General features: G+C 39.1%; 2 protein-coding genes across 3 annotated transcripts; one reads left to right on the top strand and one right to left on the bottom strand.

The window, feature by feature from the left end:
* The first annotated feature begins 462 nt into the window (after window positions 1–462).
* Window positions 463–5,745, top strand: LOC145437786 (calmodulin). The gene is made up of 6 exons (XM_080315088.1): window positions 463–591; window positions 730–760; window positions 1,663–1,778; window positions 2,411–2,545; window positions 4,101–4,236; window positions 5,063–5,745. Exons 1-6 carry the CDS (start codon window positions 589–591, stop codon window positions 5,089–5,091), a joined length of 450 nt encoding a protein of 149 aa, XP_080171214.1. The 5' UTR covers window positions 463–588; the 3' UTR covers window positions 5,092–5,745.
* Window positions 5,746–12,154: 6,409 nt separating this feature from the next.
* LOC145437784 (uncharacterized) lies at window positions 12,155–17,094 on the bottom strand. Of its 2 annotated transcripts, none has more exons than XM_080315081.1 (4): window positions 16,948–17,094; window positions 14,266–14,302; window positions 13,885–14,042; window positions 12,155–12,398 (listed from the first exon to the last, which is right to left on the bottom strand). In XM_080315081.1, exons 1-4 carry the CDS (start codon window positions 16,985–16,987, stop codon window positions 12,229–12,231), a joined length of 405 nt encoding a protein of 134 aa, XP_080171207.1. In that variant the 5' UTR covers window positions 16,988–17,094; the 3' UTR covers window positions 12,155–12,228. The 2 variants fall into 2 exon arrangements, with proteins under 2 accessions (XP_080171207.1, XP_080171208.1); XM_080315082.1 differs by having other exon boundaries at window positions 13,885–14,038; window positions 14,265–14,302; window positions 16,948–17,093.
* Window positions 17,095–18,298: the final 1,204 nt, after the last annotated feature.

The following is an 18,298-nucleotide window of genomic DNA, read 5'->3' as shown; positions in this document are numbered from 1 at the left end:
TCAAGTTGATTGGTGTGAAGGAATTGAGTAGCGGAAAAGGAGTTAATGTGCAGTACAGTGCTAACTTGTTTTTGTAATAGTATTCAGTACTGTCAGGGAATATAATGTAGTATATCAATACACTTGTGGTACAGCTTATCATTCAAGTTCGGATTTTAGAATTGCTATAATCAAATACTGTCATGGTCAGTGAGTGGTGTGCTGGTTTGCCAGGTAGATGTTTCATCTGGTCTCAAATTAAACTGTAAATTACTTGAGAGGTATACTAGTATCGTGAAATCAAATTCTCATGCAACTGCCAATAGATAGACGTCCAATAATACCTTTCATCTGCTATCACAAACTGCCTTGATTATATTTTTTAGTTCGGTGCGACCACTCGTCCACTGTCATCGATTTCAGTAGTTGAAGCCTGACATATTGCCTTCTTAAATTTTATGCCACATAGTCGTGGTTTGCGAATGTGGACTCGTTTTGATTTGAATGAATGCGATTTTCAAACCAATTCTTATACTTTCAGCTTAGATTTTAACTGTCGCATTAGTCTTGTAACTTACCTACAACAGACCTTAACAAGAATCCAATAAAATGGTAAGTTCTTTCTGTGTTGTGCATTCATATACAGTAATTTTCTAGAGTTCATGTGATGAGTTTTGCATGTTCTTCATAGCCAATGTTCAACTTTATTTTAGTGGTAATTTATTCTCAAACAGTTTTTTCTTTTAACAGGCAGATCAACTTACTGAAGAACAAATCGCAGGCAAGTGCTGGTTTCGGAAATTAATATTTCCATTCAGTCCTCGAAACTTGAAAACGTCTCAACATAATCATCAAACAAATTGTGTGATTTTGATCAGACCATTTTAATAACTGGAATATCAATTAGTACACGACGATTTCCACAGGTGTGCTATAACTAGGTGTGTCGTTAAAATGGCTGTCAATTGGTGTTAAGTCTCACGTCGGTAGCTTTCAATGAAAACGTTGAATACTAAGCAATTATTTCTGCGCTTGATTGAAATACCAATCCATTTGTTATAAAAGAGTTTTGTGTAAGATTAAAGAATTGACTAGGAGATTGATTGGTAAAAGCAATTTGGCAAACGCTTCAGAACGCTTTTTGCCAAGGCTCCAGTAATAGTACTGCGATGTTATATTCATATTGTCCCGGAATTGATAAGTTCTAGTGTTGAATTTTAATTGGTTCTATTTCTTTGTCCAGCCATGATTGATAAGCCTGTAGCAATGCTAATAATTATCTGCATCTTATGTATACATCAGAAAAAATGCATGCCAAGATCAGTGCCTGGTATAATAAGGACGGGAAATGCGAGACAATGGAATAGCTCTTGTTTTGTCTGTTTGATCTTTCAAAATTGAACTTGGTTTGCTCAACACGCACTTCTCAATTTCCATTTTGTAGCCACACCAATCTAGGATATGCCCGAATGTCAGTGGTTTTGTACTCTAGTGCTGTTTTAGGGTTGTCAATCTGATATACAAATTAACTACTGCTCTAGTCACACTTAGTGGCATTGAGATAACTGATAATGGATTCCGTTAATGGCTGGCAAATCTGCGAAGTCGAGAGCTACGACACAGCTGTCAGCGATAGTGATGTTGTGAGCCTAAACTATTTGTTTAAAGTAAGTTTCTTTGCAGAATTCAAAGAGGCTTTCTCTCTTTTCGACAAGGACGGCGATGGCACCATCACGACCAAGGAATTGGGAACTGTGATGCGATCACTGGGACAGAACCCGACAGAAGCCGAACTTCAGGTACAGTGTGTTGAAAGGGTTTTGTTTCAGTTGGAGCTGTATTTCGGTTAGGCTGTAGTCCCATGTCAAGCAAAATTGGGCAACTAGAAAATTTTCATCTGTTGCAAATTAAGATTAAAATTAGAATTACTGAATTCCCGAAAACTTGGGAATGAAATTTGATTCCCAATTAGAAAGAAATGCAACAAAAATCATTATGAAACCAGACTCCATTCTCATAAGCACGAGGCTGGCAAATGTCTTCACACCGAGCTTGGCTCGTTTTGTATGATACAGTTCTCATGTAGAATTTTCAGGACAACATCAAATTAGATTGGGATGAGGTCACCGGCATTTCGCTCAAATTAGACAAGTGCAACTAGAATTTTCTAATTGTCTAAATCTGGTTGTAACATCTCCGAACTATTGTAGGTTGAAATAATACAAAAACAACAGTATTAAAGAATAAAAAGAATGTTTCTACGCAAAACGATTCAATATTGCAAATTGGCCTAAAATATCACCAAATATCATCATTTTGTTGTAATTAGTGTAACTAGTTATCCATGTCTGCAGGGGGTTGAAAATGTGAATTATGCCTTTACATTCAAAGCAATAAATTCTTGTTGGTGTTGAAAATGATGCTTTTTCAGGATATGATCAATGAAGTCGATGCTGATGGAAATGGTACCATCGATTTCCCGGAATTCCTCACAATGATGGCCAGAAAAATGAAAGATACCGACAGCGAGGAAGAGATCAGAGAAGCTTTCAGGGTTTTCGATAAGGTATGTTGGATATCTGGGTGTGGTCGCCGCGGGTCAATGATATGTGTTGCGTTGAAATCTTCCTTGTGGACATTTGTGGATGGCAAAATGTGACTAAAACTATCATGGCTGTGTAGAGACCGCAAGCCACTTTTCGTGTTTCATCGATCAGAACGAGAGTGCTGTTCCGCGTTTTGAATTATTCATGATTGTAGTATCGCAGGGAATTCATTATAATTTCTAAATTCATTTTGGCTTTCACCGTAGCTCTATATAGTGCTGTCTGGAACTAGAATGCTACTTGGTTTTTTAACAGTTACAATACTTCTTTCCGTTGATATCAAGCTGTTGATTGTTGATATATGATTGAATTTTCTGCTAGGTGCTGACAATTGCTCAAATATTCGGGTTCATTTCAATATGAAAATGCTATTCAAATGTATATTACCAAAGTACTTTTTAATTCTCTACTAATCGCTGACGATAACCCTTGGTGAGTGTCAGCCGAAAGTGTACAAGTTTACTTCAATATGAATATATTACTCATTGTATATTGAAGTTCCGTACCTCCCAAGAGTCTCCTTCAGATATCAAGCTATATGTCTTTGTGAAGTCGGTTTGTTTGCATTTGGTGATAGGGAAATGATGTTTGTTTAAGGTGATATGTCACTAATTTCACAAACCCAGATTTGTGGTTTGATACGCTGGCGTTTGGTGATGTAACAGTAACTTCCTTGTTTCAGTATATGTTGCGTCCACGCTTAATATGTCCGAAAAGTGTGTTGATTTGTATTTTTGCGGTCTGAAAGTTTTTTGGGGTTGTAGCCGTCGCTCGCGTAGACTAAATTATTCATGGGGGGTTATCCTTCTGAAAAAAATGCGACGCGAGTCTTTGGAGTATTGGGCTCTGATGCTGAAAAAGCCTGTTCAGGTGTATTAACGGAAGATCTCGTGTATTAGCTGCCCCCTGGCCTGTTAATGACTTTTGTAGGCTTGCACGGTTATTGATTATTATCGCTAATTGAATTTGTGTGCCGGCAATTTTACAAGCGATTGTCTCGAAGAGACTCTGGGACCTTTAATATACAATTGAACAGTATATTTATTGAAATAAACCCGGATATTTATTTTTGGCTGGCACTCGCCAGCAACTAGTAGACGATTCAAAAGAACTATGTTAATATACAAACTTCAAAAGGCCTATACAATTGCATAATGTTCATTGAAATAAACTCGATTATATTCGGCGGGCTCTCGTCAGGGGTAATCGTTAGTGTCTAGAAGAGAATTCATAAGAATAATGTTGATACACAAACTTTAATATGCCAATGAATAATATATTCATATTGAAATGAACCTGACACTTGTCAGGGGTAATCGTCAGCAACTAGCAGATGTAGAAAATTAATTGAGTAGTACAATCATATCGAAATGAACTGGATATTTTTGGCTGACACTTGCCAGTGGTGATCGTCAGTGCCTAGCAAAGAATGTTGATACACAAACTTCAATAGACAGTTGTCTATTGATGTGAAAAGAATTTCGCGTACGAACTTTGTTTTTCACCCTGTATCAGGATGGCAATGGTTTCATATCTGCGGCCGAGTTGAGACATGTCATGACCAACTTGGGAGAGAAATTGACGGACGAAGAAGTCGATGAAATGATCCGAGAAGCCGATATTGACGGAGACGGCCAGGTTAATTACGAAGGTATGTACTCGCGTATAGGGATGGGTATGATTCGAGTATTAATTCTAATGATTCGAGTCAAGAAGTAGAGATGCTTTTTCAGGTACTGATATGATACAATATCTTACCGCCAAGAGTAATTATTCAATGAGAATTATGGTTTTGGTACTATTTTTTTTCACAGTGTATGGCCGTAAACGTCAAATCATGTAGTACAAAGCTCTACATGTTGGTGGAAATGACTGGGGATGGTCGGTAATGAAGTACCTCGATTAGATTTCAAGTGGTGATGACTACTACTTGACAGTTTTCAGTTTCTCATGTAAAACTGATTAGAATAGTTTTTTACTTGTAAATTGCTACTTCTACTCAAGTAGAAATTGATGGTGTTACTTCTGCTTGAGTATTGTGGATAACTACTTCGACCCCTGAAAATGACATCTGTGAAGTAGTGATCGGCCCGCATCATTGTTACGAAATGCAATGAAATGGGGTATGATCGAAAAATCAAGATTAGTTTTGATGTGACGTAGAATTGACATTGTAGTCTTTGTGGTCGCATAAAAGGTCGACAGCATTGTCAAAAAGAGCAATGAAATAGGTATGGTAAAAAAAAATATGTTAATTATCTTCAAATGTGATGTAGTAGAACTGTCATTATATTTTTGTGGTTGCTTGTAAGGTAGGTATTTCGAATTTCTTTATCATTAATACTGAGTGATTCTTGACTCTAAGCCTATTACTCGATGCAGATTAGAATCACTCGGACAACTCGATTGTGCCTATCCCTGGTTACTATGTTTATTTTTGTTGCCGTCATGATGTTATTGTTTGTTTTTGTTTCTAGAATTTGTTTCTATGATGACGAGCAAGTGAGATTGCGGCCGGGCGAGTCCTGTTTGTACCGGTTATCACAGGATCCAAATTTCTGCACTTTTATTTGGACTGCAATCTCCCCCCATATATGATTGAATACAAAAAAACTGGACTATTTCGTCGCAGATAGTAGAATATTATTAATTATCGTGTAAATAGTGATCTTGTACGGCCTTTGTTTTGAGAATGCTGCTCCGGAGCGGAATTATTTTCGTCTCGGTTCGACGGTAGACTCTCACAGGGGAGAGTGCGCTGGTATCTCCATTCCTTAATAGACAATGAACCCCCACCACTTGTTGCCCATGACGAATTCGTGCGGCTGCCTGTCAAACTAGTTTCTTTTCATGGTTTTGTAACACGGTGGCCCCCCCACACCCCCCGATTGTTTGTCACAACATGAGATTATCGAGCGACATTGTAATTTTCTAGTTTCGCTTTCGTTCCCCTTTCCTAACCTGCAAATTTGAGTCGGAATTTCGAGGAAATGGTGCTGGAAAAATATAGTCCCGTCTTTCGGGTCGGTTTCGACCTGGAAAGGTGTTTGGGCGATCCAGATTGTGAATTCTGTTTGTGTTGAATTTCGTTAGGACTCCGTGGGGTTGAGACTGTTTGTGAATCGTTTTCGAATGCATTAAATTCGGTTGATTCGATGTAGATAGAGGTCTGGTGTCTTCTCGGTAGAATAGTCAGAGTGTTTGGATTACTTTTATCCTGTAGACAAGCGTTTCAGTGGTTGTTTTCATCTGGAGGGTGTCGAAACGACTTGAATCAGTATTGACCGACTAGTTAGATAATTTTAATCTAATCCTTCTGGTTTACTGTAAATGCATCAGTGGACATCGAGCCGAGCTTGGTGTAAACACATATTACATTACAGTACTTGATCCGAGTCTGCGAATTCAATAATTCTTCTCTAATTTGGAAATAACGCGAGCTATTCTAATATTACTGTAATTTGCGATAAACAACTTCGAAGCTGTAATTCTAATCTAATTTGCTTGGCATGTGAACAAAAGGCGCGGTCGCTGAATGAGAAGTGATTAAGAATAACATGAAATGAGTAGTGGTTGATGTGGCATGTGTCGGTAGGTGATGTCGATATGTTAAATTAGGGTCTGGTAATCTTGAAGACTGATAAGCAGATTTAAAGTTGGATTCGTGATCAACTTGAGAATCTGATTTAGCGCGGAATACTAAGATGTTCTCTCGATACTACGGTGGTACATAGTGTCGAATTGTGCCTTCGTGAAAATCTCAGCTGCGGTCTTTTCGTAGGCGTCTCTCGAACGCTTTGGGGCGAAATTGCGACTTGTACAAATGTACGTACTACAGTTTTGTGGCTGTGAAGCAGTTTTTTACAGTAATGTATCGTATGTGTAATGCGGTCGATTTTGGTGACAGCCGAACAGTTTCGGATCGTCAAAGGCAGGTTAACGTAAATGCGTAAATGTTCGCAAGGCCCAGTTCCGTATATTATTCAAAATTCAATCTATCAATGCGCCACAGGATTGCCATACAATGAAAAGGCAGAAGGTATCGAAATGACAGAGTAGTATCTGAAATCGGACACCCATCTGGGCCGAGGCATGTAGTAAGTAGGCTACACTGGATGAAAAGTAAAGACGATAATATAAAGCGACAAAATGAGGCGGCATTTGACGGAAGATGATGTCGATTTATATCAGATCGTTGTCCGGGAATTTCAAGCGCTGACAGGTTAGTAAAAATTGAGAAACGCTGCTCTAAACAAAGTGATAGTATCGACTCATGGAATGCCTCGTGTCGAGCAACCCTTGAGCATTCCAAATGACACCCTGGTTGAATAAACCACCGCGTTATGCACGTCACGTGTAGTGCGATAAATCTATCGGTCTGTCTGGCCGAGCTGATATCTATGGTTTTACATCACATTTTACGACCGGAAAACAGGTAATGTGACATAAATGCAAGGCTGGGCAATGCGCATGGAATTTGAACGTCGAGGTGGCTAAATGCCCTGCTGCTCGTGCCACGGTATGCGCAATGCGACATCTCAGTAGAATACAGACATGCTTTGGTCGCAATTTGGTAATGGTAATCACCTACATTTGGGAAATAATTACCAAGTATACTATAGCCTATCCGTAACCGATTTTGTGTGCATGCCTCCTCTTTATATAACCTAGGCCAAGGTGGGTGTCTGATTCCATAGACAACCTAGTAGCTTCGACATCTTCCTTTCTTTTCATTGTATCGCATTTTTTGTGGTGTATTGAACTGATATTGCTAATAAACCAATGATGATGTGCCGAGGGAGATGAGAGAGAGAGAGATATGATATTCTTTTTCGCCTGTACCGAGATTCTTTGACTACTGAGATTCGGAGATGCGATATGATCGTAAGGTATAGGCTTACCGTATTTTGGAAATCTAAAAAGAGGACACTTTTTCAGAAATTTGAGACTTGCAAAACCGGAGAAGAATTCTCAAAAATCGGTGAATTTTTCCCACTTAGTGTTCGGTTGACTAAAAAAAAGGTCACCTTTTCGCTCAGAGCTCAAATCACCGTTTTTCACTCCGAAATACCCGCCGGAGCGTCACTTATGTGCTAATTTACGGCATATCACTCGCATTTTGCTCTAAATGCGACCTAAATTTTCAAAAAAGAGGACAAAATCTCAAAAAAGAGGACAAAAGGGCGTCCTCCGAGGACACTTTCAAAAAAGAGGACAAATCCTCTTAAAAGAGGACGTATGGTAACCCTATCGTAAGGTCACCTATAGTCTGCACTGCAGTTTAGGCCTACTATAAAATCTTGATCCTTTCTCCGCCCACAAGATAATAGTTATCGGTGGAGCTGGTGGAGGACGCGATGACTTCGAAAATGCAGGGAACGGAATTATACATCGTAAATTCATGTCATGTCCAGAGCAGACATGGGGTAATCGCGATTAGTAATCGTAATCGATTACGGCGATTACAGCATAATCAAGTAATCGTAATCGCAATCGATTACATTCGAAAAAAATCCAAAGTAATCGTAATCGACTACTTCACATATCTAGTCGATTTCTTTGTGAGAGAACGATTACTTTTTATTTGTACAATAAAAATGACATAACCGAACATTCGTGAACAAGGAAGAGATATTATACCAGGTTGTTGATAGCGCAAACGGTTGATTTTCAAACGCCACTGCTCATTATTACGTCAGAAGTATTAGCTTTGCTCGTCCTTGCGTAAGAAGTATCCACACGTAGTAAATATATATTCGATGTAGAATGTTTTGTGATTGTTAGAACAGTGTAAGCCACGCTGTATATCAGGTTATCAATACACACCAGACGCCACTACCTCGCCGCAAGATAATAATCTAATCACCACTCTGCCTAGTTTCAAATAGTAACTTATGTATTGCTGTTTGGTTATGCTTAGTTAAACGCAGTTTGACCGTTGCTGCTTGGCGAGCAGTAGGCCTATCTATGTAGTATACGTATGTATTGTACGCATACCGGACAAAGATTTGAAATTTTGTACTCGTCAAATAAAACATTACGATGGTTAAAATCAACAGCTGCTGATATATATCATAACCGAGACGTTGTTTGCCGTTTCTCGTAGCGGCAGCTTGCAGTATCTGTATAAGTGGAAGGTAGAATTTTAAGTTCACTTTATTTTATTCTCATATGACTCTGCTTGAAACGGGCGCCAATCGTTATTTCACAATTCTTCACTCGACATTTATACCTGTCGCCATACCCATCCAGTTATACACCATGTTAGCGTGGGTTGTAGGTACAATCAGGACCAACACAGCAATTCGTCCTCCACTCCAAACGTTGGTATTGGTAGGGCTGTAACCAAGTCACAATGTCAATCTCACTTTTATAGTTTTGACTCGAGTCAAGTCAAATCATTTTCAATTCATACCCGAGTCAAGTCCGAGTCCAAGTCAGCTAGCATAGGGTCGAGTCCGAGTCATAGTGTTTGACTCGAGTACGAGTCCAAGTCGTTATGTTCACAGATCAGTTTTCAGGTCAATCCGATTTAACCCACTTTTTCCAACTCTGCTCGAGGGATAAAGAATGGCTCGTATTCACAACATAGTAATCTGTATCAGTTTTAACAGTTTACGGCCCTATTTTCAAGTATCAGAACTGATAGACGAAATACAAATAATGTGGTAACTTTATTCTTCTTCGAAGTTACATGGAATGTCTGTCTTGGCCGTTCTAGTCTCGAGTCATATGACTTGGTTCGAGTCATGCAAAATGAATAGAGTATATGTCGAGTCAATAAAAAATTGACTTGAAACGAGTCAATTTACGCATTCAAAAATATGACTTGAGTCAAGTCTAGTCACCGAAAAATCGCGACTCGAGTCGTACTCGAGTTGAGTCATGACTCGAGTCATTACAACCCTGGGTATTGGGGCCTCATAGGGTGTCAGTTTTCAAGTTGATGACTTACTTTCGTCAATAATATTGGTAATTGCATTATATTGCTATTCATTCAGATTTACCCGTAGAGTTGGGGCACCTAATTCATAACTATAGCATCTAGTATGTTGTTATAATTACTTTATTGTATGTTGTTAATTCGTGACTTCCCGTCTTTTATATAATCAAAAGATACTGTAGTCGCCCAAACGTAGCAGTTAAAAAAAAACTTTCGTGAGACGCACACACAAATTCTTATATGTATTCACTCCTCTGTGGGTGGCATTTGCATTGTTGGGGCTCAGATTGGAAGGACCGGACTATTCGTCACGCCCACAGAGCGCGGTTACTGCCACCGAAATGCCTATTCCTATAAATTAAACATGCTTTTTTTCTTGAGGGGGAGAGGTATGCATTTCAAAATCAAGCCATTTCGAGACATTAAATCCCGAAGCTCGAAGAAAATTTTCAAGTTCAAAAAACGCTCTTGAAAATACTCTATAACAATTTATGTTGATTTACGAAATACTTTTGAGTCCCCTTAGAGCTCGCGTCATTGACAAAGTGCTGTTACGGCCCAGCTTCTAGGCATGACTCCAACATCAGCTCCATCGGGAAGAGTTGTCAGCAATGCCGGAGAACTTTATAACTTTATAATGCGGATAAACGAGCCCAACTATTTTGTGTAGGCTAGGGTTGCCATACGTCCGGAATTTCCCGTACAAATCTCCGGAATTTCACTGTAAAAATTCTAAAATATGCCTAAATGTCCGCAATTTTGATGACTTGAAGTAGGCTCAAATTTTTTTCAAAAATCAACATCAACAATATTATTTTTAAGCAGGTATATGCTACTTGAGTTTTTTCTTCGTGCTGCGCGCAATTTGGTGTAACGTTAGTTGGTTTTAACATGGGGACCACTGCCCTCGCAAAAAATGCAATCAAAAATGAATATAAAATAACCATCATTCACTGACATAAGTCTAATTGTAATTGCAATTATAAAATAGCGGTATGTTCCTATTCGAGTTGAATAAGGCCGTTTGAATGCTTCAGTCAAAAACAGTGATTCTAAACCTGGGGTTCATTTTCCTTTATTTTGGGATCGCTAAGATGTTCAACGTAATCAGCTTCCAAAATAGGCCGTGAGTAAATCTGGGCAACTTGAATTCTTTTAGTAATCAACATATCATTTTGTGAGCTGTGCCACGGAACATTGTCAAATTCGAAATGAGGTCACGACCATTAAAATTGGAAACCACCGGATGTGCAACCTGCAGCGCATTTTATAGTAATATGTGGAAGAACCAATATTATTGACAGAATTCAATCCCAAAATGTAACAACCAGATGCAATCTATACTAATCCCCAAGAATTTGCATCGGTTACCCTATGGTGGGCCCACGATCAGTGTTTTTTTCAGGCGGGACGGGGCTGAAAAATGTTGTTTCGGACCTGGTTACAACACACAATGAGATAACCGCATCGACCCACCAGTATAGCTGTCAAACACACGACCGGCGGGTGGGATACGAAGAATCGCCGCGAAGAAATCTGTTGCAGACCCTACCAATCACCAAACGATCAAATGAGAAAACAATACAGCGATCACCAGAGCTCACATTAGAGATGGTCCAAGTCAGGAATTTGACTCAATTGCCAAGTTTTTGTGAATTCAGCATTGATTTGTTCAGTAATTCGAACTCTAATCTAGTTTGGAAAAGCTGAAGATTTTCTAGTTGCCCAAGTTTGATTTTTAAATAGTGCGACGTAACTGACAGCAGAAATTACGCATTTGTGAACATCACTATGCTCCGTAAGTTATATGTTCAATAATGGCGCCAAGACGTGCAGTCGGGCATTCGATGTGATTGATGCTCTGCTCATCTAATGATCGAAGGAACCATAGCTCTACCATATTCCTGCATGGTCATCAACCCCACCAGCTCGTTAAATGCCGCCCTGGTTGTTATCTGATATCAAAGCCTAGAAGTCGTTTCGATACCTTTCTATTTTGCATGATATCACAATCTTCTGGTGTTTTTTGAAAGGATTACATTAACAATAAGAAACCGAAATTGAAACGAATCCCGCTTTAAATTTAGCAGGTGGAAAAGCACTTATGCATCACGACACCATCATTCCTTCACACGGGTTTGGTCTATTTTAACTCGTGTTTTGTTGAGTATCGGTTGCTAAAAATGCTGTTAGATTGAGCTGCAATACCGGCATGTTACCTCATTAACTGTCTATTTGATCGAGATGACTCACTCACTACTGCGCGTTTTATCATCACTTCACTTGCCTATCGTGATTTCCTGTCCTCTTGACAAGAAGTGCTGAAACTGTGACGTACAAGATCAGAGCCGTGTGACAGTCAGTTTGACAATTGACATATCCTGTGCCTCGTCTATTTGACAATGGATCAGAAATGAGCCAATCATGTGACTTGTTTAAAACACGTAGTTTTGTCCCATCTAAAATGCTCCAAATCAACTCATCTGTGAGAATAATCGGACAAATAGGCTAACTATTTAATTTACTGCACAATCAGTGTGCAGTACGTGACTCTACTTCACATCGTCTAGGTAGGTTGGTGTCTGATTTCGAAGGCTACTCCAAGTTGTTACGACATCTTCCTATCTTTTCATTGTATCACAATCTAGTGGTTTATTGAAAGGAGCCTAGTTCAAACTCTGTTATAAATCGTGTGTATTTTTACGAAAACTGAGACATTGCCTTTGTAGTCCACGGCTGTGCGTCGATTGAGACTGAAGCAATCTCGTCTTTCCCCTCCTGACCTCCGTTAGGCAGAATCATTAGCGGATTGTCTTGCTCCAGTTTGCATATGTGTTGACAGCGATAGCAGATATTCACCACCGCCTCACCTGAGAAACAGTAGGATGAATCAGTTAAGTTTATTATCAATAATTTACATCAAAACAATACGTTACAACATTGCGATACAGCTCAAAGATGGTAAGGTGTCGAAACGACTTGAGGAAGTAATGCGAACAGGCAAAATCTACTTATAACCAGAGGTGGTCACTGGTCAGTAACGAAGTACTTCTACTTTTTTGAAGTACTCAAGTAGTTTTCCTCTACTTCTGGTACTTACTCAAGTAGATCTGATTTTCGCTACTTCTACTTCGTAATATTTTGCGATCTACTTACTTACTTTTCGCTATTTTCAGTTTGTCAAGTAGAAGTAGTTTAATCCACCAATCAGGAAGATAACCTGAGGATTTTCGTGGCTGTTCTCACGGAATATCAATATTTAATTTTAATAAAAGTTGAGTAAAGCCCAGAATTTTCGTCGCGTTTCGCGCTCAGTGGATACTGAGTGACCAGTATGATTTCACGAAAGTATCGGTGAATATAATTTAGGTAGCGGGTTGACGTGGTTCCGTTCACACCGGATTGTCACCCTTCGCCCATATGAAATACTTCATCACAGTATATATGGCTCGTCATAACGTTTGAAACCGATGTTACGCAATCTAGCATTTACTTATCATATCGTAATCTAGCAGTCCATGGCGTGTCCTAATCTGAAAAAGTGGACTCTGATTTTTTGTTTAGTTTAAGAGCTGTTTTAGAATACCACTTTTGAAACTTTCTGGACTGAAGACATGAAATACATTTTATGAAGTAGTATTTATATTTCACTTTCAATTCCCCGTATCATATACTTTTAGTTCTAATTAATATCAATTCTTTTGTCTGGATAACATACATGTTAAAGTAAAAGCAAGTGTATTTAATTTCCGGAAATAAAGCTACACAATATGGCATTTCTACGATCCACCATATTTTTTTACTAACGTTTACTAATCGCGCAAGTGTTTACACCGTATCCTGTACAACTTCTCCGTATTGCTCTTCGCATGAGCTATGGGCCTTATAATATGGGGGAGTGCGCCATACCATGATATTTTCTAAAACTTGCTGTTCGACTAAACAGAGGATTAGTATCGCATTTCCATATCAATACTATTATTTTCATCCCATGATGAGGACGAATGCTTATGCTGTCGAAAATTGAATACCTCCTGGTATGCATCAATATGAATCAAGCTCTGCACCTTTCGCATATATCTCAATTTGAACCTTTTGACAGTCCATGCTGTATTGAACTAATAAAAATTGCTAATAAACCGAACTCAACTGAATAACGATCATTTTCACAACTACTTACTTACTTGAGTAGATTTAAAGTCAGTCAATTCTACTTCTACTTCAAGTAGTTTTAGGTTGCTTATGGAAGAAGTACTTCGTACTTGAGTAGATTTTTTCGTCGCTACTTCTATTTCTACTTGAGTAGCTTTCTTGACTGCTTTGACCACCTCTGCTTATAACACTTCGAAAACTTACTCGAAAACGAACGACAGCTGAAGCGCATTCCGCCGTTGTACTGCGGACAAACCGGATGACAACCGGATGGGACCCGGCGCATCTCCGGTCCCAATTCCACTCCGGAATCGATCTCGCTTTGCTGACTCAGCAACGCGTCCGAGATTTGGTCGATCTGCGAGAGAAGATATCAATTAAACAGTAACAATATGAATATACATCCATATAACTACATACAAACAAACAAACAGCCAGGATAACGATACAAAAACGCGATTAAAGTACTCGGTATCGGATAGGAATGATCGATACGACTACAGAGGTCGATTTGTCTGACACGCACATCAAACAACTGCTACTATTAATTTTGGTAAAATAGTTCAGCAGAAATATGTACTCACCTCGTTAGCAGACGCCAGGTCTTGTTGTGTGAAAATTCCTGCAATGAATTGATATCCGATTTAAAATTTACGTCGATTACACCATTTAACAAAATTTTGCAGAAGTTGTACTTGGCTAAAAATTTTTATGTAGGCTATTGTGTTTTAGTATTCCAAACTAATTACCAAAATACCAAAATTTTTCCTGAAGTGTCCCAAATTTTGGAGAAATGTCAATTTCTCTAAATTTTGACTTTACTCATATAATTGCTCCGTATTAATCACAATCATTCTTTATTGGACGTGAGAAAACGCTAATGAAAAGGACAATATAGCTTATTCATATTCATGCATCGAGTAACAATGCAAACACTTTAAAAATCGTCAGAAGCAGGGCTTTGGAGCAGCCGTAAATTTAAACTGCTCCAGCTCCGGCTCCGGAGCTTTCTTCTATCATACATTAGCTCCGGCTCCAGCTCCGGAGCCGCATTATTACCACTGCTCCGGCTCCAGCTGCGGCCCCGGCTCTAAAATTATCGAATGGGCCTGTCTATATCAGGGGTGGCCAACCCGCGAGAGGGGTTTGCGTGGCCCGCGATGTAATTTCCTATATCGAAAATGAATTGCTCAGATTGTGAACTTGCAATGCCAACCAAAAATTACAAGTCTGGCCGCGTCACTTGGGATGTTGAAGACTAAAATATCAGTTCCGACGCATTGGCAGATCCAGGGTCCAGTCACATTTTCAGTAAATCGTCGTACATCATAATAAACTAAAATAGTAGTGAAATTTTTCTTTACACTTCGCATGTTTAATTGTCCCACGATTTCTTGCTTGGTAGCCTACCCCTTACTGAAAATGAAAAAAACGCCTAATTTACCCGAGTAAGTCTAACTGCATTCACAATTACGAGAGAAAGTCTTTTCGTGTTTGCGCTCGCAGAAAGACCGCCGACGGTGAAAAGTAGGCACAAAATGATTGTCGTATATTATCGGAGACCTTTGATATCGACGCGGCCAGACGCCGAATAGTCGTGTCCTCGCAAACTTGGCCCAGCGGACGGTATACAGTCGACCCGTAATATGCCTAAGTAATAATATTATTGACCTAGCTTATTTGTAAACTTTGTAAATTTTATCCGCTTGGCGCGGCTAGTGGACCGCGCACTCGTTCGTCAATTGCATGTGCCCCTTTAGCCGAAAAGGTTGGCCTTTCCTGGTCTATATAGATTAACTAAGCACAAAACTCGGTCATGGGAGGGCGAAGTTCAGAAAAACTGCAAGCTTCGCTAAATACCAAGGCAATTTAAGCTGCACACTGCTCAGAAGGCAAGCTATACCAAGAAAATAAGCTTTGCGTTATTGCATATACATTTCACTGCAGTGGTTCTCGAACCGGGGGCGTGAAAGCATCAGAAGGGGGGCTCGATGCCGAAGTTTAAAGCAAACAAATTTTGCGCTCGGTGCGATTTATCCTAGGCTTACAGTTATCGCTCGGTGTTTTTTCAACTATGATGATTCAGATCAACAGCCATTATCGTACTTGTCATTAAACTATCCGTTGGGATTGCTAGCATTCTGGTAGCACTCTTTAATATTTTGTGATATCATGATAAGCGAGGCGCGGGATTTTTCAGTATCATAAAGGGAGGCGTGCCAAAAAAAGTTTGAGAACCACTGTTTTAGAGTCTTAACAGAAGTAGCCTACGTGGATGGGGCTTCAAAGAGAGTTTAAAATGTATCGCGTTTAAAATTGTTTCGGATCATGACGGCAAATAGATATTTGATAATTAACGGTAACTTTTTCAGTACCTAACACCAACACATTCACTGAGCATCATTTGGTAACCATGTAATTTAAAAATAAAATTAAAATACACTGGAGCATATATCTAAAATATTTCACTCGGCCCGCCAGCGTATTTTACTTCTCATTTGGCCCGCAGGGTAAAATAATCGCCCACCCCTGCACTAGATCCACAATCAGTGCATTACCAGAACAAAACGAAAAGGAATTTGAGAACTGAGACTAAGAAGATGATTGTTACTAACAACCAACTATTATGAATTGAACGGTGGATCGATGTGACGTCACAGTTAATAGGAGCTTCAACAAAGGAGCTTGAAAAACGTGGTGCGGGGAGTTTAAAAAGCTTAAAATAACATTTTTTTATTGCCACTTGTGGAAAAAATGCCATAAACATGTTTTATCAAGGAATACGGTATAGGAAAATCAAAAAGCAGGCTCAACAACATGTTTTATTACATGTTGTTACAGTATAGGCATATATCCCGCATATGGGCGAAATATAGCCCTATAGACAGATTTGGACGACTAGAAAATGTTCAGCCTTTTCCAATTAGATCAGAATTAGAATTTCTGAACTCGTGAAAATGCAGACATTGAATCAATTTCCGCTCATATGAAATCAGCGTGAGAATAGCAAATTTCTATAAACCGAGCTTGGCTCGTTGTTCACAATACAATTCTAATTTAGCAAAGTCAAGAAAATCAGAGATTAGATTAGAATTAAAATGAGAGCGTATAAAAATTTGATAAATTAGATTATAATTAGATTACCGCCTTTCGCTATAATTGCTTTAGTTAGACAATTAGAATTAGCTATAGCTGTCCAAGTCTGACACTAGGGTCCCGTTTTTCTGCCCTCTTGGTCGAGATTACAACTTGTTACGAATCACTCACCTACGATACCAAGCAGAAAAAAACATTTGATTTTGTACATCCTGGCAGGCGTCGAATATCTTGAATTCTGGGATAATATCCGATCCGTAGACGTTTGACGGATTTCTGCGAGCGACCGCTTTTATATCTTACCAAACAAAGATCGTGATTGGACTTCGTTTTATCGCTCAGGCCGCGGCCGAAAGTATTTGAGTCACTGATAGCGTCATCGAAGTAGAAGGAATAAAATTTCACCTTGAGAAAAAATGTATCTACTAAGTAACGATTTCGAATATAGATTTGATGGAGTTGATTCGACGCTGTGATGATTTGGATTTGAAAATATCGGGTTTTGATTAAAGATTTTTTGCAGCCGGATGTTAATATGGACTTGACACAAAATTTATAATAATTACCGATGTTCATAGTCATTCGCGTAAAATTTCTGTCAATACCGAATGCGAACTTGAATTTGGGCGTGATGTAATATGAATTCACAATTTTGACTTGGACTCGAATCTTAGATCCGGTACAATATTGCCTTTTCAAGATGCTGCTTCGTCACTACTACATCGCGTTTTCAATTTGCATATATAATAAATTTGCATATAAGTCGTCGGTTTCATGCCACAATCGTGAGTTGAAGTTCGAGTTGAAACCGTTGTCTTGTGGCCGGGAATTTGAGGAATGCGTTTTCTGCAAATTATGCGTGACATAATTCCTCGTCATATAACGACGTGCTTAAACGACAAAATTTTGTTAACAGACTTACTCATCAGTTTGATCAGAACCGCAATTATTTTCGATCGCATGGTTGCGGCTTATACGTAATATTGTGGACTCGTTTCACTTTGAACGGTCCATTTTTAGCAGAGTATGGCCCACGGACATAACAGTTATTGCATAAAAATCAGTAGGCCTACTTCAGAAATTCAACCTACAATTGAATAGTATATTGACATTGAAACGAACCTGAATATTTTCGGCAGACACTCGTCAGGGGTAATCGTCAGCAACTTGAAGAGAATTGGAAAGAACATTGTATATCAACAATCATATCACAAAATGACCAGGTATTGTGCAAAAAAGCAGCTGATGCACAAAAATCACGACAGACCTAGTAACGGCAAGGCTCGAAAGAAGCACCAATTCGCAGAATAATACTTCAAGTGCTGTACTGAGACGATTGAATTGTCCCTACACAGAGGCGGTCATGAACGAAATACTTGTACTTTTTCGAAGTATTTAAGTAGGTGGACTACTTGCGCTACTTACTCGGTTGGATATGAAGTAGAAGTAATAGTAACGTGCTAAATTTCTACTCAAGTACCAGTAGATGGAAAAAAGTTAGTATTTTAATTTCGAAAATAAC

Source organism: Botryllus schlosseri, chromosome 4 (genome assembly GCF_051294905.1).
Source record: "Botryllus schlosseri isolate E-star chromosome 4, Bs_hap1, whole genome shotgun sequence".
Classification (NCBI taxonomy): domain Eukaryota; kingdom Metazoa; phylum Chordata; class Ascidiacea; order Stolidobranchia; family Styelidae; genus Botryllus; species Botryllus schlosseri.
The sequence above is the reverse complement of the archived record's forward strand: the minus strand, read 5'-3'. Positions and strand labels throughout refer to the sequence as shown.

What these genes read in the sequence shown, in the direction of transcription:
- LOC145437786 (XM_080315088.1), top strand. An exon ending in CGACAGAAGCCGAACTTCAG is followed by an intron (nt 1,779 to 2,410) that starts GTACAGTGTGTT and finishes ATGCTTTTTCAG; the next exon opens with GATATGATCAATGAAGTCGA. An exon ending in CTTTCAGGGTTTTCGATAAG is followed by an intron (nt 2,546 to 4,100) that starts GTATGTTGGATA and finishes ACCCTGTATCAG; the next exon opens with GATGGCAATGGTTTCATATC.
- LOC145437784 (XM_080315081.1), bottom strand. Translation starts at nt 16,987, where the DNA reads ATGTACAAAATCAAATGTTTTTTTCTGCTTGGTATCGTAG. An exon ending in GACCTGGCGTCTGCTAACGA is followed by an intron (nt 14,043 to 14,265) that starts GGTGAGTACATA and finishes ATATCTTCTCTC; the next exon opens with GCAGATCGACCAAATCTCGG. An exon ending in CAGCTGTCGTTCGTTTTCGA is followed by an intron (nt 12,399 to 13,884) that starts GTAAGTTTTCGA and finishes ACTGTTTCTCAG; the next exon opens with GTGAGGCGGTGGTGAATATC.